General features: G+C 35.6%; 1 protein-coding gene across 2 annotated transcripts in view; it reads right to left on the bottom strand.

The window, feature by feature from the left end:
* SLC16A2 (solute carrier family 16 member 2) overlaps positions 1-20,147 on the bottom strand; it is a 561,439-nt gene extending 541,292 nt beyond the window's left edge. Inside the window, exon 1 of one of the 2 annotated variants that reach the window (XM_053699209.1) lies at positions 18,980-20,147. In XM_053699209.1, the coding sequence (XP_053555184.1) occupies positions 18,980-19,361 (382 nt within the window). In that variant the 5' untranslated portion in view covers positions 19,362-20,147. The remainder of the gene's footprint in view (positions 1-18,979) is intronic. The other variant, XM_053699208.1, reaches the window with a different exon arrangement.
* Positions 20,148-20,686: the final 539 nt, after the last annotated feature.

The raw sequence follows: 20,686 nt of genomic DNA, 5'->3' as shown, positions 1-20,686 counted from the left end.
AATTATAATCTTAAAGGGACACTGAGCCCAAATTTTTTCTTTTGTGATTCAGAGAGAGCATAATATTTTAAGCAACTTTTTAATTTACTCCTATTATCAAATTTTCTTCATTTTTTTGCTATCTTTATTTGAAATGCAAGAATGTAAGTTTAGATGCCGGCCCATTTTTGGTGAACAACCTGGGTTGTTCTTGCTGATAGGTGGATAAACTGATCCACCAATAAAAATGTGCTGTCCAGAGTACTGAACAAAAAAAAACCCTTAGATGCCCTCTTTTTCAAATAAACGGCCAGATTACGAGTTTTGCGTTATGATCGGCTTGGTACTAACTTGTAAGTTATTTCCACCGCGCTGCTATTACAGGTTTTTTAATAGCGCTGCTATTACAGGTTTGCAAAACCTGGCGTTAGCAGGCAATATGGCAGCATTGAGCGCCATACCGCACACAAATACCAGCGCTGCTTTGAGCTGGTTTTACGTGCTCATGCACGATTTCCCCATAGATATCAATGGGGAGAGCCAGCTAAAAAAAAACAATGCAATAAAAAGGTGCGTAAAGCTCTGTAACGCAGCCCTATTGATTCCTATGGGGAAAGAAAATTTATGTTTACACCTTACACCCTAACATAAACCCTGAGTCCAAACACCCCTAATCTGCTGCCCCCGACATCGCCGACACCTACCTACACTTATTAACCCCTAATCTGCCGCCCCCAACTTCGCCACTATACTAAAGTTATTAACCCCTAAACCTCTGGCCTCCCACATCACTAAAACTAAATAAATATATTAACCCTTAAACCTAAGTCTAACCCAAACCCTAACCCCCCTAACTTTAATATAATTAAAATAAATCTAAATAAAACTTACTATTATTACCTAACTAATACATATTTAAAACTAAATACTTACCTGTAAAATAAACCTTAAGCGAGCTACAATATAACTAATAGTTACATTGTAGCTATCTTAGGTTTTTACTATTTACTAACTACCTATTTAAAATAAATACAAATGTACCTGTAAAATAAAACCTAACCTAACCTGTCTTACACTAACACCTAACATTACACTACAATTAAATAAATTACATTAATTAAATACAATTAACTAAATTACACAAAATAAAAAATAAATTATCAAATATTTAAACTAATTACACCTAATCTAATAGCCCTATCAAACTAAACTGCCAATAGCCCTTAAAAGGGCCTTTTGCGGGACATTGCCCCAAAGAAATAAACTCTTTTACCTGTTAAAAAAAAAAAAAATTACAAACAATCCCCCCTCAACATTAAAACCAACCACCCACACAACTAAACCCCCCAAATAAAACCCTATCTAAATAAACCTAAAACTGCCAATAGCCCTTAAAAGGGCTTTTTGCAGGGCATTGCCCCAAAGAAATCAGCTCTTACAAACAACCCCCCCACCCACACAACCAAACCCCCCAAATAAAACCCTATCTAAATAAACCTTAGCTCCCCATTGCCCTTAAAAGGGCATTTAGCTCTTTTTCCTTGCCCAAATCCCTAATCTAAAAATAAAACCCACCCAATAAACCCTTAAAAAAACCTAACACTAACCCCCGAAGATCCACTTACAGTTTTTGAAGACCGGACATCCATCCTCAACGAAGCCGGGAGAAGTCTTCATCCAAGCGGCAAGAAGTCGTCCTCCAGACGGGTAGAAGTCTTCATCTTCTATCTTCATCCTTCCGACGTGGATCGGCTCCATCTTCAAGACATCCGGCACGGAGCATCCTCTTTCGCTGACTCTTCAAGAATAAATTTTCCTTTAAATTACGTCATCCAAGATGGCGTCCCTTGAATTCCGATTGGCTGATAGGAACAGCCAATAGAATGCGAGCTCAATCCTATTGGCCGATTGGATCAACCAATAGGATTGAAGCTCAATCCTATTGGCTGATTGCATCAGCCAATAGGATTTTTTTCACCTTTAATTCCGATTAACTGATAGAATTCTATCAGCCAATCGGAATTCAAGAGACGCCATCTTGGATGACGTCATTTAAAGGAAAATTCATTCTTGAAGAGCCAGCGAAAGAAGAGGATGCTCCGCGCCGGATGTCTTGAAGATGGAGCCGCTCCGCGTCGGAAGGATGAAGAAAAAAGATGCCGTCTGGATGAAGACTTATGCCCGTCTGGAGGACGAATTCTTGCCACTTGGATGAAGACTTCTCACGGCTTTGTTGAGGATGGATGTCCGGTCTTCAAAAAATGTAAGTGGTTCTTAGGGGGTTAGTGTTAGGTTTTTTTAATGGTTTATTGGGTGGGTTTTATTTTTAGATTAGAGGTTTGGGCAAGGAAAAAGAGCTAAATGGGCAATGCCCATCCAAATGCCCTTTTCAGGGCAATGGGGAGCTAAGGTTTATTTAGATAGGGTTTTATTTGGGGGGTTTGGTTGTGTGGGTGGTGGGTTTTACTGTTGGGGGGGTTGTTTGTAAGAGCTGATTTCTTTGGGGCAATGCCCTGCAAAAAGCCCTTTTAAGGGCTATTGGCAGTTTAGTGTAGACTAGGGTTTTTTTATTATTTGGGGGGGGCTTTTTTAATTTTGATAGGGCTATTAGATTAGGTGTAATTAGTTTAAATATTTGATCATTTATTTTTTATTTTGTGTAATTTAGTCTTTATTTTTTGTAATTTATTTAATTGTATTTAATAAATGTAATTTATTTAATTGTAGTGTAATGTTAGGTGTTAGTGTAAGACAGGTTAGGTTTTATTTTACAGGTAAATTTGTATTTTTTTTTTAAATAGGTAGTTAGTAAATAGTTAATGACTATTTACTAAACTATTCTACCTAGTTAAAATACAAACTTAGCTGTGAAATAAAAATAAAACCTAAGATAGCTACAATGTAACTATTAGTTATATTGTAGCTAGCTTAGGGTTTATTTTACAGGTAAGTATTTAGTTTTAAATAGGAATTATTTAGTTAATGATAGGAATTTTTATTTAGTTTAATTTTAATTATATTAAAAGTTAGGGGTGTTCGGGTTAGACTTAGGGTTAAGAGTTTGGGGGTTAATAACTTTAGTATAGTGGCGGCGGTGACATTGGGGGCGGCAGATTAGGGGTTACTAATATTTAACTAGTGTTTGCGATGCGGGAGTGTGGGGGTTTAGGGGTTAATACGTTTATTCTAGTGGCGGCGATGTCCGGAGCAGCAGATTAGGGGTTAATCATTTTATTTTAGTGTTTGCGATGCGTGAGGGCCTCGGTTTAGGGGTTAATAGGTAGTTTATGGGTGTTAGTGTACTTTGTAACACTTTAGTTATGAGTTTTATGCTACAGCTTTGTAGCGCAAAACTCATAACTACTGACTTTAGATGGCGGTACGGATCTTGTCAGTATAGGCTGTACCACTCACTTTTTTGCCTCCCAGGCAAAACTCGTAATACCGGCGCTATGGGAGTCCCATTGAAAAAGGATTTTTTGAAAGGTGCGGTAGTTACGTTGCGTTACGGCCAAAAAAGTATGCGGTACAGCTATACCTGCAAGACTCGTAATAGCAGCGGTAGTGAAAAAGCAGCGTTATGAGACTTTTTCACTCATAAAGCAAAACTCGTAATCTAGCCGAAAGATAGTAAGAGAACGAAGAAAAAATGTTAATAGGAGTAAATTAGAAAGTTGCTTAAAATTGCATGCTCTATCTGAATCACGAAAGAGAAAAAAAATTGTGTTCAGTGTCCCTTTAAGCTTTCATATTAAAACTACTCCAACAGCTGAACCAATCAGCAAACAAAACATATAAATCAGCTTACTGACTGCATAATTTCCTCCGTTAGATGTTCCCTTGCCCAATACTAGATAGATACAGAAAGACAGACATATATTAAATTGTTATGTTACACTGCTATTTACAATTTTCTTTCCTCTCTTTTCTCATAAATATATATATATATATATATATATATATATATATATATATATATATATATATATATATAGTGTTATAAGAAGTAAGATGCATCCTCTCCTTCTCATCTTGTCTTTCCCATCAGTGTAGCAATGTCATGTGATTTGTGATTAAAATGCTGGTCCTTATAAGAATGAAAGAGAGTGAAAACAAGGAATCCTGTTGGGTTGAGGGCATGAAGAGTTCTTGGTTCATCTCATATTTCTCCTCCTGACTACTAAAATGCAGACATTCTCTGTCACTAAAGGAGCACACGACTGGAAGGCACGTAGCAACACCACATTGGGGAGGGGTAGAAATATAGAGGGGACCAAAAGGATTGAAAAACAGTTGTAGTAACATACTGACTGTGCATTCTGTCCCAAATAAGAGAAAGCAGGTAGATATGTTTACCCTTAGAAAACTTCACTAATAAGAAAAAGCAGATTTAACTATAAACTGTAATGTGTTAATCCTAGGGCAGCACATTTTGAGGTGTAGTTTTATAGTATGATGACTTTTCCTATGCTCTCTGTCTTATTACAAATCAATGATTCCTGGTTGTATAGTGGGGTTCATGAACTCTCCATTCTGCCTTGGACTCAGGTTGCATAAAATGTATGAGCAAGTGATATGAGCTAATATCGTTTGGTTTAGGGGATTCATGGGGCATTTCCATTTCCTAAGGTAGCACAATACTAGGTATGTGCAAAATATTGGAATTGAAATCCATATATTTGTGTGTTGCACTTTAAAGTGAAGGTTAATTTTCATCAATGAGTGCCCAGTTCTTAAAAATACTTTTAAAAAACAGGGGCACTTTCATTGATGAAAATTAACATTGCACTGGATTTGAAGAAATGCTTACCTTTTATTCCTGCAAAGTCGGATCAACGATCCCCCTCATTCTTCTTCCCGCTGTAGACCACAGCAATGACAAAACTGGCTTCCTCCAATCACAGCCCAGCATCTGGACGCTCTGGGGTGCAAGCCATGATTGGAGGAAGCCGGTTTTGTCATTTCTGACGTGAGTACAGAGGAACTGAGGCTGAGATCGGCGATCCGGTTTTGCAGAAGTAAAAGGTAAGTATTTCTTCAAATCCAGTGCAATGTAAATTTTCATCAATGAAAGTGCCGTTTTTAAAAATATTTTTAAAAACCGGGCACTCATTGATGAAAATTTACCTTCACTTTAACCAAAATAAAAATATGGAGTCAAAATGAGCCATATGCCACAGACTGTGGCCATTTTCAGCATTCATTTCACTACTGAAAGCCAAATTCTAAAATGTTGCCCATCCCTACTAAATACACTACTCAGTTAAAACCCAAAAAACTTTTGTCATGATTCAGATAGATCATACATTTTTAAACAACTTTCCAATTTACTTATATTATCAAATTATCTTTGTTTTCTTGTTATCATTTCCTGAAAAGCAGGAAGGCAAGTTCAGGAGTGTGCACGTGTCTGCAGTACTTACTATATGGCACCAATTTTGCAACAATATCATATTAGCAAGAGCACTAGATGGCGGCACTATTTCCTGTCATGTAGTGCTCCAGACATGTGCATGTTACCTATCTAGATATCTCTTTAACAAAGAATAACAAGAGAAGGAAGAAAATTTGATAGAAGTAAATTTGTAACATTTTTTGCGTCCCTTTAAACAGCTGTATCAGTCACACTAAGCAAAGTATTCTGCACATGTGCACAGCTACTCTAGTCATTCCCTAGGCAAGGAGTAGCATTGGAAGAGCACATCCCATTGTGCTTAAAGGTCACAGTCTCTAAATAGCTGTATGATGCTGGCCGGCTCCTGAAAAAGGAGCTGCACTAGGCCCAGACTTTGTGCAGACAGCCAGGTAACTTCACATGTATTGGAAAAAGTGCACCTTACAAAATGACAATATTCCAGCCTATCTTAACCTAATTCCTAGCTAAACAAACACCAGGCACCACAGTGGTTTTCTTCCTCCCTGCACTTGGCAGTCACATATACAGAATATATAACATGCAGGTGATCACCTACCAGATCACAAAGGAATGGGGGCACCCTAGGGGTTTACATGATTATTTCATATTCTAGGCAATGAAGGGGATATTTTGGCCAATTAAGGATTAAATAAATGGTGTGTGATTTTTGTACACACATTTTACTTAGCTATCTGTTACGTAAATGCTTCTTTTTTCCCATTTCCCCTAAACTACAAGTACATTTGTTGAGCCGTGACTGAACTCTCTTATAAACCTATATAAGCAGCCTTCACTTATTAACAGATGCTCTTTTTGTGGTACATAAGCTTTCATATTATCACCTGCAAAGCAGTTAGGTCGGGATATCAAAATCTTGGGTGTTTTCTCAAAGCATATAGAGATCTTTTTTCTACGCACATGGGAAGTTGCTAAAACCTCACACAAAAGGGGCGCCACAGCCAAGATTATATTTGATAGTTATTTCTTAAAGGATAAAAATTCATGTGGAATAACATTTTAAAGGGTTCATAAAACCCATTTTTTCTTTCATGATTCAGATAAAGTGTAAAATAATAATAATTCCAATGTAGGTCTATCATCAAATTTACTTATTTCTTGTGGTATCCTTTCTTAAAAAAAATAGGTAGGTAATGGTATGCTCAGGAGATTTTTCGTGTCAGTAGCAATATATGGCAATAGTTTTGAAGCAATGTTTTTAACAAGTTATACATTTATATGAACACTAGATGGCAGAAATGTCTTCACAAACTTCTGCCATGTATTGCTCAAGACACGTTCAGGATATCTACCTAGGTATGCTCTTCAACAAGGAATATCATGAGAACAAAAGTAAAATTTGATCAATCATAAGAAAATAATGGTGTATATATATATATATATATATATATATATATATATATATATATATATATATATATATATATAGTAAAACATATAGACTGCACTCACTAGATTTGTGAAAAAAAATAGATTTATTTTGTTATATCATAGTGATGTTTCGGGATCCACAGACCCCTTCCTCAGACCAAACATAGTGAAACAAAGTGATCTTAAATACCCTTTAGCCCCTCCCCTAAATTTGAAAATTGCGCCAAAATGTGACCCAGTAGTCATGGTGATAATTATTAACAATCAACATAGTTTTGAACAAGTTGTCAAATAATTAAGTACATACATAAATCCAAACATGAGATAATAAAATTATTTGATACAGCTCTATAATAAATTCATTGTTAGAAAAGTTAAGTGCATACATAAATCTGTGAGTGTGGAGCTAAATCCATTTGTACTCCTATGTGTAGGTCTAAAGTATACCCGATGTGTGTACAACTTGTGTGTGAATAACTTGAATTTGGATTATTACCCATGTGATTCCAGTCACCTATTGTATATCTGCTACAGTTGTAGCACTCTAAACCTCATGCTTATTTGTTTATGTGATTAAACAGAAAGTAGAGTTGGACATACTGTGGTGGTTAATATGTGATTAGCTTAGCCATGATGTGTATATGGGGTTGAACTTAGTGTGATCCCAATGTCAAATTCAGTAAGCAAAGTGATGATAATGTTCAGAGGATAACCAGTGTCTTTATGCACTAAGTCTCAGTACCCATAATAATAATAATATTTTTTTTTTATTATTATATATACACATATATACATACACACACACATATACACCTCTAAATCAAAAAAGGTAGGGAAAAAAAAAAAATCTATACATCATTTATTTGTAATTTACGGACTATAATGGAGCTTGCCACTAAATTTCAAAGTAGCCAGTTAGAAGAAGGGCGAGATGTAAAATGTTAGGAGCCATAGCTCACTGGTTTCACAACTTTGTCAAGCCTTGCTATGAGCATTCATTTAAACTATTTTAATGATACTCCCTTAATTCATGCATTTTTTGTACACTTATACATTTTGATATTAAATACAGGTTTCTCTATGTATTTCAAAGTGTACAGGTTGCCTTTGGATGTTTAATGTTGTAATAAAAAGCTTATTGACATTGAGCAATCCCTAAGCTTTAAGAGAGTGAGCTCATTACTTGGCACTCGGCAATATATTTTTTTTTTTTGTAAACTAACAATTTCGGACTGACCATCTGCTGATGTTTTTTAGTTTTAATGTCAAGTTCTTGTGGCGCTGACCTCAATATTCTGTACGGAGGAGAGAAATAAAACATTGTTGAAATGAGAGCAAACAGGAACACACCTTTAACACCAATGCAGTTTGATACAAAACAATATTCAGAATACATTGTATTTGATTATAGGCCAGCACGTCACTAACCAATGTGTTTTATTTAATACAAGACCGTAATTTCAACAATACTTTGAGAGGAGCAGTAAATACGCCAAGCTTTGTACAATAGCAGCAAATGCACAGCAATACACAAGATGAATGTCCTGCTTTTCAAAAACGGTGACACAAAAAATAATAGCTGCATATAAGATGTTTAACCCCTTAGCTGACAAAGAGATTTGCAATTAAACCATTAAAATCTTGTCCTGATCTAAAGCCATTATGGTTATAAAGAGGGATTTTATCTATGCACTTAAACCCTTTTTGAGGGTTAATCGCATAGTAATCTAGGGTCAGTAATGTGAAAATGACATGCTATAATGATTTAGAACATATTTTGCATTAGAGCATCCCTTAAAAGGGACATGAAACACAAAAGGTTTTATCATGATAGATAGATAGATAGATAGATAGATAGATAGATAGATAGATCAGAAACTTACCAATTTACTTACATTAGCATTGTATGGCAACATTGTGCAAACACTGCTGCCATCTAATGCTCAAATGCATATAACATAGTTAAAGGGACATGAAACTCCACATTTTTGTTTCATGATTCAGACAGAGAATGACCAAAATACATTTTGTGCCCAATCCAGACATATTCTAGAGTTGGGAAATAAGATTATGAATCATAAATTATTTCAGCTTTAAAACTGTAATTTTTAATATGATTCTCCTTTCAACTTGCATTACACTCACCATATAGTAACACAAAATGTTAAATCAATGATAATATAACAGCTATATAACAGTAAATATAACAGTACATAACAGTAAATTATCTACATAAATGGTATAAAGTAAAGCAAACATGTCCTAAATGTAGATCAAGGAGACCTTGTAAATTACTTCTGGTCTTGTCCTAAAGTATTACAACTGTGGTCACAGATCAACTATTGGCTCAATAAATATTATTGTTAGAGGAAGAGATTGTGTAACACCAAGTCTTTTTCTTAATAAAATATTCTGAACAATGTAGGCATAACAAATTAATTAATACAATTATACTTGTAGCCAGGAACTTAAAGGGACAGTATACTGAAAAATAGTTTTTCGCTTAATTTGTTTACAATTGCTTTTTTTACCAACTGCAGAGAAAAAAAAAATGTATGAAAAATAGCTTTTTATGTTTTTTTGTGTATATTAAAGCTCTGATTTTGTGTTTTGAACCCACAACCTAATAAAATGGGTTGAGCTTGTAGATATAAGCAGATCTCATTACTGTATCACATTGTATACATATACCTGCTTCTTTATCTTATATCTGTCCATAAAACAATCACCAGTACTTGGAGAGAACAATGGAAAATCAACATTGTATTATTACTTTATCTCTGCTATATCCCACTGGTAGTGTAATTTCTTCTGCTGGCTGTGTTTACAAAGCTTATCTATAGCTGGGATTTGCGGCCACAAACTTTCAGAATAGGTGGGTATACCACATGCTAAATCAACTATTTCAAATGCCAATATAAGGGTAAAGGAGCTACTTGTAAGCAATTTAATACACTCCAGCAGGTAAAGTGGATCATTGGGAACAAATTAAAGGGGAGAATTTTTTTGAGTAAACTGTCCCTTTAATATTAAAAAATTGGTAGTCCCCTAATCTCCCAAAATTTGTAAATTTAAAAAAAGTCTCTTAGCTCAATGTACGATAGAACAATATATGGCTCAACAACCGACAAATAAGTAATTAAAAACGTTTCTTTAAGAAATGGATAACGGTAATTAACTCACTGTCTGAAAATGCATAAACAGAGTTAGTAAGATTAACAAAACAGAATATGTTTTTCAAAATATCAATGCTGGGTGTTTTCCAGATTTTTGGTTAGATTCTTAAGATTTATATAAAAAAAAATTCTCCGACCCCCCTCCTCTTGAATAAAGGTAATAGTAAGATCAAGGAACCCCTACTGTGATGACACACACAGGATATAGATAATAATATATACATACCAGTCACTAATATTGTATAATTATCCTATAGACAGAGATTATGTAGAGCGTTGACAGATTTACTGTTTGTAAGTTATGATAAAAATAGATAATATAACAATAGTACAGCTAGAAATTTTGTCTTATGTAACAAGTCAAACTGATGGTTTAAGGATGACTTGAGAGATGTCTGTCCGTATTTTCAGATGTAATATTTACTTTGTTTGTTTATTGAAAATCAATAAAAAAAAAAAAAAATATAAAAAAGTATAAGAACAAACAGGAACACACCTTTAACACCAATGCAGTTTGATACAAAACAGTATTCAGAATACATTGTATTTGATTATGGGCCAGCACGTCACTAACCGATGTGTTTTATTTAAAGGGACAGTCTAGTCCAAAATAAACTTTCATGATTCAGATAGGGCGTGTCATTTTAAACAATTTTCCCATTTACTTTTATCACCAATTTTGCTTTGTTCTCTTGGTATTCTTAGTTGAAAGCTTAACCTAGGAGGTTCATATGCTAATTTCTTAGACCTTGAAGGCCACCTCTTTTCAGAATGCATTTTAACAGTTTTTCACCACAAGAGGGTGTTAGTTCATGTGTTTCATATAGATAACACTGTGCTCAAGCACGTGAAGTTATCTGGGAGCAGGCACTGATTGGCTAAACTGCAAGTCTGTCAAAAGAACTGAAATAAAGGGGCAGTTTGCAGAGGCTTAGATACAAGATAATCACAGAGGTTAAAAGTATATTATTATAACTGTGTTGCTTATGCAAAACTGGGGAATGGGTAATAAAGTGATTATCTATCTTTTAAAACAATAAAAATTCTGGTGTAGACTGTCCCTTTAATACAAGACCGTAATTTCAACAATACTTTGAGAGGAGCAGTAAATACTCCAAGCTTTGTACAATAGCAGCAAATGCACAGCAATACACAAGATGAATGTCCTGCTTTTCAAAAACTGACACCAAAAATAATAGCTGCATATAAGACGTTTAACCCATTAGCTGACAAAGAGATTTGTAATTAAACCATTAAAATCTTGTCCTGATCTGAAGCCATTATGGTTATAAAAAGGGATTTTATCTATGCACTTAAACCCTTTTTGAGGGTTAATCAATCGCATAGTAATCTAGGGTCAGTAATGTGAAAATGGACATGAAACACAAAAGGTTTCTTTCATGATAGATAGATAGATAGATAGATAGATAGATACAGAAACTTACCAATTTACTTATATTAGCATTGTATGGCAACATTGTGCAAACACTGCTGCCATCTAATGCTCAAATGCATATAACATAGTTAAAGGGACATGAAACTCCAACATTTTTGTTTCACAATTCAGACATAATGACCAAAATACAGTTTGTGCCCAATCCAGACATATTCTAGAGTTGGGAAATAAGATTATGAATCATAAATTATTTCAGCTTTAAAACTGTATTTTGTAATAGGATTCTCCTTTCAACTTGCATTAGACTCACCATATAGTAACAATAATTTTTAAATTAATGTAAATATAACACTGCAATATTAATTCATTATTCAATTTGCTTGTTTTTGCTATAAAACAACCTTTTTTTTCCATTAACTAGAATACAACCTCCCTCCACACAGTGTCCTCCTCCATGTATTCTTTTAAGGATGCGTATCACTATTGCTGCTCATGACAAAACAAACCATGTTTGTAGTGGGGACACTAGGTGGTTTTGGTGATATTTTTTTAGAACAGAAATAAGTAATGTGTGCTTGCACATTGACTTACAGGTAGTAAGTAGGCTGCCTTTCAGCACCTATGGACTGTCAACCTTTAATAACAAACAAGGAGGCATCCATTGAAAAAGGCTCCTACGAGAACCGAAAGGTTTGGGTTCAGGCCCTTGTTTTGCTTTGTTTCTATATAAAGGCTTTATTGCAAAATGTCCTGTGTTTGTGCCTGCTTTGGGTGGCCCCTTTACGCTGGAGCCAAGCGTGGGGTTTATATAAATATATACACACACAGTATATATACATATACACACACACATATATACATACACTTCCCTTTAAATTGTTCCCAATGATCCATTTTACCTGCTAGATTGTATTAAATAATTTACAAGTAGCTTGTTTACCCTTATTTCGTCATTTTAAATAGCTGATTTAGCCTGTTGTATCCCCACCTATACTTAGTTTAAGTTTCTATACTTAAAGGGACAGTCAACACCAAAATTGTTATTGTTTAAAAAGATAGACAACGCCTTTACTACCCATTCCCCAGCTTTGCACAATCAACATTGTTATATTACTATATTTTATAACATTTAAACCTCTAAATTTCTCTGTTTCTAAGCCTCTATAGACAGCCTCTTATCACATGCTTTTGTATTAACTTTTCACAACAGGAGACAGCTAGCTCATGGGGGCCATATAGAGAACATTGTGCTCACGTCCATGGAGTTAAAGTGTAAGCACAGCACTAATTGGCTAAAATGCAACTCAATAGAAAATAAATAAAAAGTCATGTGATCAGAGGGCAATCAGAAGATGCATAGATAAAAGGCAATCACAGGAGGTAAAAAGTATATTAATATAACGGTGTTGGTTATGCAAACCTGGAGAATGGGTAATAAAGGCATTATCTATCTTTTAAAACAATAAAAATTCTGGTGTAGACTGTCTCTTTAAGTCCAGACTACTGATGGCAATGTAAACACAGCCAGCAAAAGAAATTACACTCCCAATTGGGGTGTAGAAGAAATAACTAATAAAAGTATTATTTTCCATTATTCTCTCTAATTATTGAGCTTTGGTTTACAGACAGGTATAAGATAAGGAAGCAAGTGTGTATACACAAAGTAATAACATAATGAGATCTGATATTACCTGCAAGCTCAGCTCATTTTAATAGGTTGTGGTTTAAAAAGCACAAAACCAGCTACTTCATATACACAAATAAACCTGAAAATGCAATTTCTCATACATTTTATACTCTGCAGCTGGCATTGCCATTAAAAATACATTAAAGGGATACTGAACCCACATTTTTTCCCTTTCATGATTTAGATAGAGCATGCAATTTTCAGCGACTTTATAATTTACTCCTATTAATCAATTGTTCTTCATTCTCTTGGTATCTTTATTTAAAAAAGCAGGAATGTAAGCTGATGAACCAGCCCATCTTTGGTTCAGCACCTGGATGGCGCTTGCTGATTGGTGACTATATTTAGCTACCAATCAGCAAGCACTACCCAGGGTGCTGAACCAAAAATGTGCCAGCTTGTAAGCTTACATTCCTGCTGTTTCAAATAAAGATACTTAAGAGAATGAAGAAAAATTGATAACAGGAGTAAATTAGAAAGGTGCTTAAAACTGCATGCTTTAAAAAAAAAAAAAAAAAAAAAAAAAAAGTATTTATAAAATAATTAAAAGGCATGTGAAACAGTTTTTTCTTTCACGATTTAGATAAAGTGTGCAAATCTAAACAATTTCCAATTTACTTCTGTTATAAAATGTGATTTGGTCTCTTGATATATTTGTTAAAGAGTAAGCTTAGGAGCAGCCCACTACTGGGAGCTAGCTGAACAAATCTGATGAGCCAATGACAAGAGGCATATGTGCAGCTGCCAATCAGCAGCTAGTTCCCAGTAATGCATTGCTGCTCCTAAGCCTACTTAGGTATGTTTTTCAACAAAGAATACAAAAGAAATAAAGCAAATTGAAAGAATACCCAAGAAGTAAATTTCAAAGTTCATTAAAATTGCATGAGCTATCTAAATCATTAAAAGGGACAGTCCACACCATAATTTTTGTTGTTTTAAAAGATGTTATCAATATGAAACACATGAACTAACACTCTAGTGGTGAAAAACTGTAAAAATGCATTCAGATTAGAGGCGGCCTTCAAGGTCTAAGAAATTAGCATATAAACCTCCTAGGTTAAGCTTTCAACTAAGAATACCAAGAGAACAAAGCAAAATTGGTGCTAAAAGTAAATTGGAAAGTTGTTTAAAATTGCATGCCCTTATTGAATCATGAAAGTTTTTTTTGGACTTGACTGTCCCTTTAAAGTTTAAATTTTTACTTTATTATCCCTTTAAGTAAATAAGCAGAATTAGTGCAAGTCTTCCCATTTCTTACTTCTACTGCTCATGTGTAAACAACAATTAATTTTCATACACCATATACATAGCTGTGAATGGTTAGCACAGGTGCTTTTGTTATGGGAAATGGGGGAGAAAAAAACCCCAACATAAAATATAAATTTTATAACAAAAAAAAAAACACAACAACACAGGATTATTCATTGCAAAATGCTTTTTTACATATGAGGCTGCCATTTCATGCAACTTTCAAATTATGTTTGCCCCATAAATAGTATATATTTCATTAAACAATCCTTTGACGTTCACTAAAGCAAGCTTCAAATTATAAGTCTGCCAGTATGGTATGATGAATATTAGAAGCAGACTGTGGGTTACTGCTCAGTATCACTTTACAAAGCAGCAGGTTCATTTTACTATCCAGTAAAACACAATCTGCAGCATTAAGCAAATTAATTTATGAATAGGCAGGTAATCACCCTGAAGATTATAGGCGCTATACAGAGGTATACACACAGGATTGCTTCTGAAGCATGAATAGGAATCGGCAGGTCAGGTTTCACTCATTATTATATCATGTTGAGGGGTGCCCCTAGTATGAGGAATTCTTGGATAATGGATGTAAGCCATCTGCCCAGTGTATAGCATATGGCATCATGTCACATCAATAAATATATTTTTTACTTAATAATGCGCTTGCAGTGCAGCACATAGAAGTGGTTGCCTGGATGCTTACACCATGCATTGTAATAAGGGTCAGGAGTTAACCAGTATGAAAACAAATATTTATAGTTTGGAGTAAGGGTGAGATGAAGAAAATTGATACACTGGGAAAGGTCTACCCTGATATTTATGTATTATGAATTGAGAGCTATACATCCTGGCAATACCAAGTTTTGTAAGTCAGCCGTGCATAAAACATCTAAAACATAGATGTGCACTAGAAATGGGTTAATCCTGATTTGTGTACACTAGAACAAAATTTTATTTTTATGTCTGTATTCCATGTCCTGGTGTAGTCCTATTGGAAAGGGGATAGATAGATATTATATATATATATATATATATATATATATATATATATATATATATATATATATATATATATATATATATATACATACACACTCATGTCTTTGTATTAAGAAGAATTAAGAATTTGGGTCTTAAAGGGACAATAAGTACCTTGCAATTACAAGACATTTATGTTTTGATGCTATAGAATAACATCAGCCACGTCTTAAACATTTTTAAAACAAATAAACATTCTTTTTACTACAATTATTTTTCAATAGCCAAACACCCAACATCATTTACCTTATTTAGAGGAGCCAATCTGGGCTTTAGTTCACAGACAACAATGTTACTGTCATAAAGTAAGTATAAAATGCATTGGTTTGCAGTTATCTGGTAAAGCCAGTTAGGGAAAGTTATGAAGCAGGGTTCGCCTTGAGAAGTCTGCACGGTGCATTTAAAGTTCTAAGATTTGAACGCTGCTCAATTTTCAGAGCTACATTACAAGAAAGGGGATCGAAATAAATAATGAAAATATGTTGCAAAGTTGTTTCATTATACATAACTAAACATTTTATATAAAAATCTCAAGGTGTTTACTGTCCTTTAATATATATTGTGAGATGAAAGGTAAATGATTTGTGTTCACGTGCCTTCGTATTATGAAAAGGCAGGAGGTAATAGATATGTCTCTAGCTAGCTCCATAGGGTAGGAGTGGCTGAGCGGTAAATTAGGCAAAGGGAAATAACGTATCCAGAAATGTGCGTTTTATATACCTCCCAACATTCCAAATTGCTAAAATGACATCCTCTGCAGATGCATTTCTGAATTCTAGCGCTATATGCACAACTACAATGTTACCACTTCTCAAACAAACATTGCAGAGCTAACCAATCTGTCTATTTTTCATAGATTATTGAAAAACAACATCTACTTGGAGCAAAACAAGGACATTCCATCAGTGATGTGAAACTAAGATAACTAGTTCAAATATGGTAGCCCTTTAAAGCAGGAACCTTTTAGGTTCAGAAATGACAGAGGTCACTAATGCACTGGTTTTCAAACCTGTCCTCAGGCCTTGCCAGCAGGCCAGATTTTCAGGATTACCTTGCGTGAGAGCAGGTAAAATAACCATGTTTACTAATCAGCTGATTATTTCACCTTTGCTCCAGTTCAGATATCCACAAAATGAGGCCTAAGAACAGTGCTCCAATGTATACATCCTAATGTGTATAGTTGAAGTGAAATCCTCTTGCATTAAAGGAATAGTCTAGTCTAAATTAAACTTTCATGATTCAGAGAGCATGCAATTTCAAGCAACTTTCTAATTTACTCCTTTTATCAATTTTTCTTCATTCTCTTGGTATCTTTTTTTGGAAAAGCAAGAATGTAAGCATAGGAATCGGACCATTTTGGTTCAGCACCTGGGAAGCACTTTCTGATTGGTGTCTAAATCAGTGCTACCCAGGTGCTGAACCAAAAATGGGTGGATCCTAAGCTTACACATTAAAATAAAGACACCAAGAGAACAAAGAAAGATGGATAATATGAGTACATTTACTTAAAATGGCATGCTGTATCTGAATCAAGAAAGTTTAATATTGACAGGACTATTGCTTTTAATACTAATAGAAGGTAATGATGATCTTTTTTAGATTAGAGATTGAGGATAATGCACTTTCACTAGTACACAAAAAACAACAACTATGAAACACTAAGATAGTTGTCTATAATAGTACATAAGCAAAAAAATGTTATTCAGAATAACAGTAAATGTTTATATCATTCAGAATAACAGCAAATGTTTATTTTTATTGCAGCAAGTAGTAATACCTGTAATTGGTAAACAACTAAGAAATGTAATAGAATTTACATGTTTATAACTTTTTAATGTGTCTTTTAAAACGAATTGTTAGTCCAATAAAGTAGTCTATCAAGCATTTTTGTAGTAAGTACCTCTACAGGTATAAATATTTGCCCTGAGTACTCCAACGGCAACAAGTAAAAATTACTAGGTTAAAGAAATAAGAGGCAGAATACCCAAAATATGACAACTTTATGTCAGATATTTTTATGTTCTCATGAATTTATTTAAAAATCCAGTTTAACTGAATGCAGATGCAGCAACTCTCTGGAAATATAAAAGCAACAAACAAACAAAGCAAAGTATAAAGAAAATACACACAACACAGTTATTTAATACTGTAGCAATTATATATAAAAAGATGAAAAGTAATATTTATATTACCACATTACTGCATCTAACCATCACATGTGTAGCATATCAGGCTCACTTCATTGTAGTATACTTGGGTAAAAAACACTTTGCATGGCACATTTTCCTTGAGATATTTCACTCTGGCCCTACATCTGTCACGTCTCTGTGGCACTTTTTCATTGTGCTATACACTTTACCTGGCTGGCACTTTTCCTAGGGAAAACTTTATCAGCATTCTCAATTCCAGTCCCCAAATGTCCTTAACCGGACAGAATTTAAAGGGATATAAAACCCGGAAAAATGATTTTTATGTTTCTGACAGAGCATGAAATGTTAAACAAATTTCCAGTTTACTTATGTTACATAATTATTTGCTTTGTTCCTTTGGTATCATTTGTTGAAAAGCAAACCTAAATAGGCTTAGTAGCTAGCTGCTGATTTGTAGCTGCACATATATACCTCTTATCATTGGCTTACCAATGTTTTCAGCTAGCTAAGTAGTGCATTGCTGTTCCTTCAATAAAAATATACCAAGAGAATGGAGCAAAATTGATCATAGAAGTAAATTGGAAAATTGTTTAAAAATTAGATGCTCTATCTGAATAATAAAAGGAAAAAAAAATGTGTTTCATGTCCCTTTAAGGATTTCCCTAACTGAGAACAGATAAGTTACCCAAAGTGAGTGAGAAGTTGACCAGCCCAAGCATAGAAATAAAATCTAGCCTGTTATGTGTGCTTGAGAAGGGTAGAGACGTGAAACACTGATACGTAGCTGGGAACCACTAAGTACCCCTTGTTAATGCTCCTGGTACCCCCAGGGATACCACAGGTTAAAAAACAAGGCAATAAAAGGGTATTACTTCTTACTGCAATACTCATTTTTGCATCTAAGAGGACAGCTTACTCCAATCAACATACGGTATATACATGTAAATGTTTAAAATGATTGCTTTTTTTACCAATAGAATTTAAAATATCTGTGTCAGTGTTGAACACTCATAACACACTCTGCATTTGTCCTCTCAAATCAGTATGTCATTCTAATGTATTACCTAACTAAAAGAGTAGATATTATTCATGTTAGCAGTCATAAACTGTTGTTTTCCCACACTATGTTCTATAATTTCATCTTTCTTTAATTAGGGGGTACCACTAGTAAACTACCCAAAAATAATTCTCTATAGAAGTGATGTGCAGGGAACCATACAGCTGTGATAAATTCTGTAATCTTAAAGAGCCGTAGTAGTCTAAAAAGTACATGCTCTAATTTGTCATTTTAAGACTATTCATCCTACACTACTGTGTTGGGTGATCACGGACTGAATAAGATGGTTCTGTGATATAGATAGAACACGTAATTTAACTGGGGACATGACATTAAAAGTTTCTGCCTAGAGTCATCTAAGTTGTTGAGTGGTCCCTGTAAATGAACTTGCCATCATTACAAATAAGTGCACAGATGCCCGGGAGCAAGGCACTTACCTGTCTTGAAGTCCATGCCCTGTCCTTTGGATCCCTCCATCTCCTCCTGCAGCATCACATACAGGATCCCAAATGAGTTTTGGATGCCGAAGATGGAGCCGCTGCACCAGGTGGCAGCCAGAACCACAACCCAACCGAAGCCACCTTCAGGGGGGGCCCTTCCCCGAACACCCTCCTCTTCACGGTTTTCCGGAGATGGCATCTCAGTGGGCACAGCTGCCCCCTCTGGAGCTCCTCCAAGCAGGCTGTCCCGCATCCCTTGCTCTTCCCCAAGCGGCAGGTTCTCGTCTTCCTCTGCTTCTTCTTCCATCGCTCGCTTCTCCTCCTTCTCTTCTGGGCTACTCCCTCCTATGCTCTCCTCCCCTCTGCCCTCCCCTTTCATCCCACCTGCCTCTGCCTACCTGCTGTGTGAAGCTTGTGGTGCACACTATGTGCCCTGGTTGCCCGCACCTTTGCCGTACTGTATTGTGTGCCTTGCAGCCTCTTTACTAAACTGTGCGCCTCCCTCTTTTACCAATTAGAATGTGTGCACCCTGGCTTCTGTCTTATGCAACTCACTCACCACCTAAGGCAGCACACTTACATTACACAATGCAGCGACTTTTTTTTATATTGTTCTCATATTACAAAACACCCCTTCCCTGCCTGGCACTGAGTTGTTCCAGCTTTACTGACTGACACCCGTCTGCTTCTGTACCTTGCCTAGTACTGAACACTACATGAGCTTTCTTATTTGTCCCCAACTGGTTTAATGGTTGGCATTTAAAAGTGCTACTGTTCCCAGCCTAGCACCAGCACTGCACTGTCTTCTTGTCTGTCACCTAACACACTGCGCCAGCTTGCTGTCTGCCCCTTTCTATGCGTTACACCCAACGCTACACCAGCCTGTTCCCTGGTACGCAGCACAACCGCTCACTATAAAAAGAACTACACTCTGCAGCCTACAGAGTAATCAGCAAACCTTAAACAAAGCCCCCTCGCGCTTCCGTAGATCATAACTGCTCAGGCAGTGGCATTCCAGTAAATTATATGTATGAACAAGCAGCATAAATATTACAGCGCTGCTCTGCATGCTCTCATATGTATGCATGTGGACTGTCCGTGGTTGTAGTAGTTGCCTACCTACATACACAGTAGTGTTTACGTTTCTAGAAGGGAGGGGGCTGTCTGCATACAGCACATGCAGCTCACATCCAGTCTGCACACGTGGGGAGCAGGGGAGGGGCATCAGCAACAGACACAGCGATGTGATTAGTTCCTTTCATGCAGATGGACCTTGATCATTTTGAGGGTTAGAACTAGCTCGCTCAGTTTCAACACACTAGAACCCATACTGCTAATGAACCTTTTGCCCCTAGTGGCAAGGGCTTATATGCGCCCTGCTCTCTGTTACCTAACTACAATATGTGGAACCCTACACTAAGAAAATATGCGCCTACTTTTCTGCACTAAGAATAAAAAACATACACAATATATGCAGAGCAGATATGGTAAGATTTCCCTTATTTCTAGAAATAGTAAACATGTCTAACGAAATTCAGCGCCCACCTTAGTGAAAGTAACAGCATGATTTAATCAAGACCCCTCCAACAAAACCAAAAAAAAGCACTTGGGATAGTAAATATCACCACTGTTGAAAGAAGCCATTTCTTATACCAAGGATGTAACACTCCACAACACTCCACACTAATCTCTCTACATCCAGTC

Source organism: Bombina bombina, chromosome 1 (assembly GCF_027579735.1).
Source record: "Bombina bombina isolate aBomBom1 chromosome 1, aBomBom1.pri, whole genome shotgun sequence".
Taxonomy (NCBI): domain Eukaryota; kingdom Metazoa; phylum Chordata; class Amphibia; order Anura; family Bombinatoridae; genus Bombina; species Bombina bombina.
The sequence above is the reverse complement of the archived record's forward strand: the minus strand, read 5'-3'. Positions and strand labels throughout refer to the sequence as shown.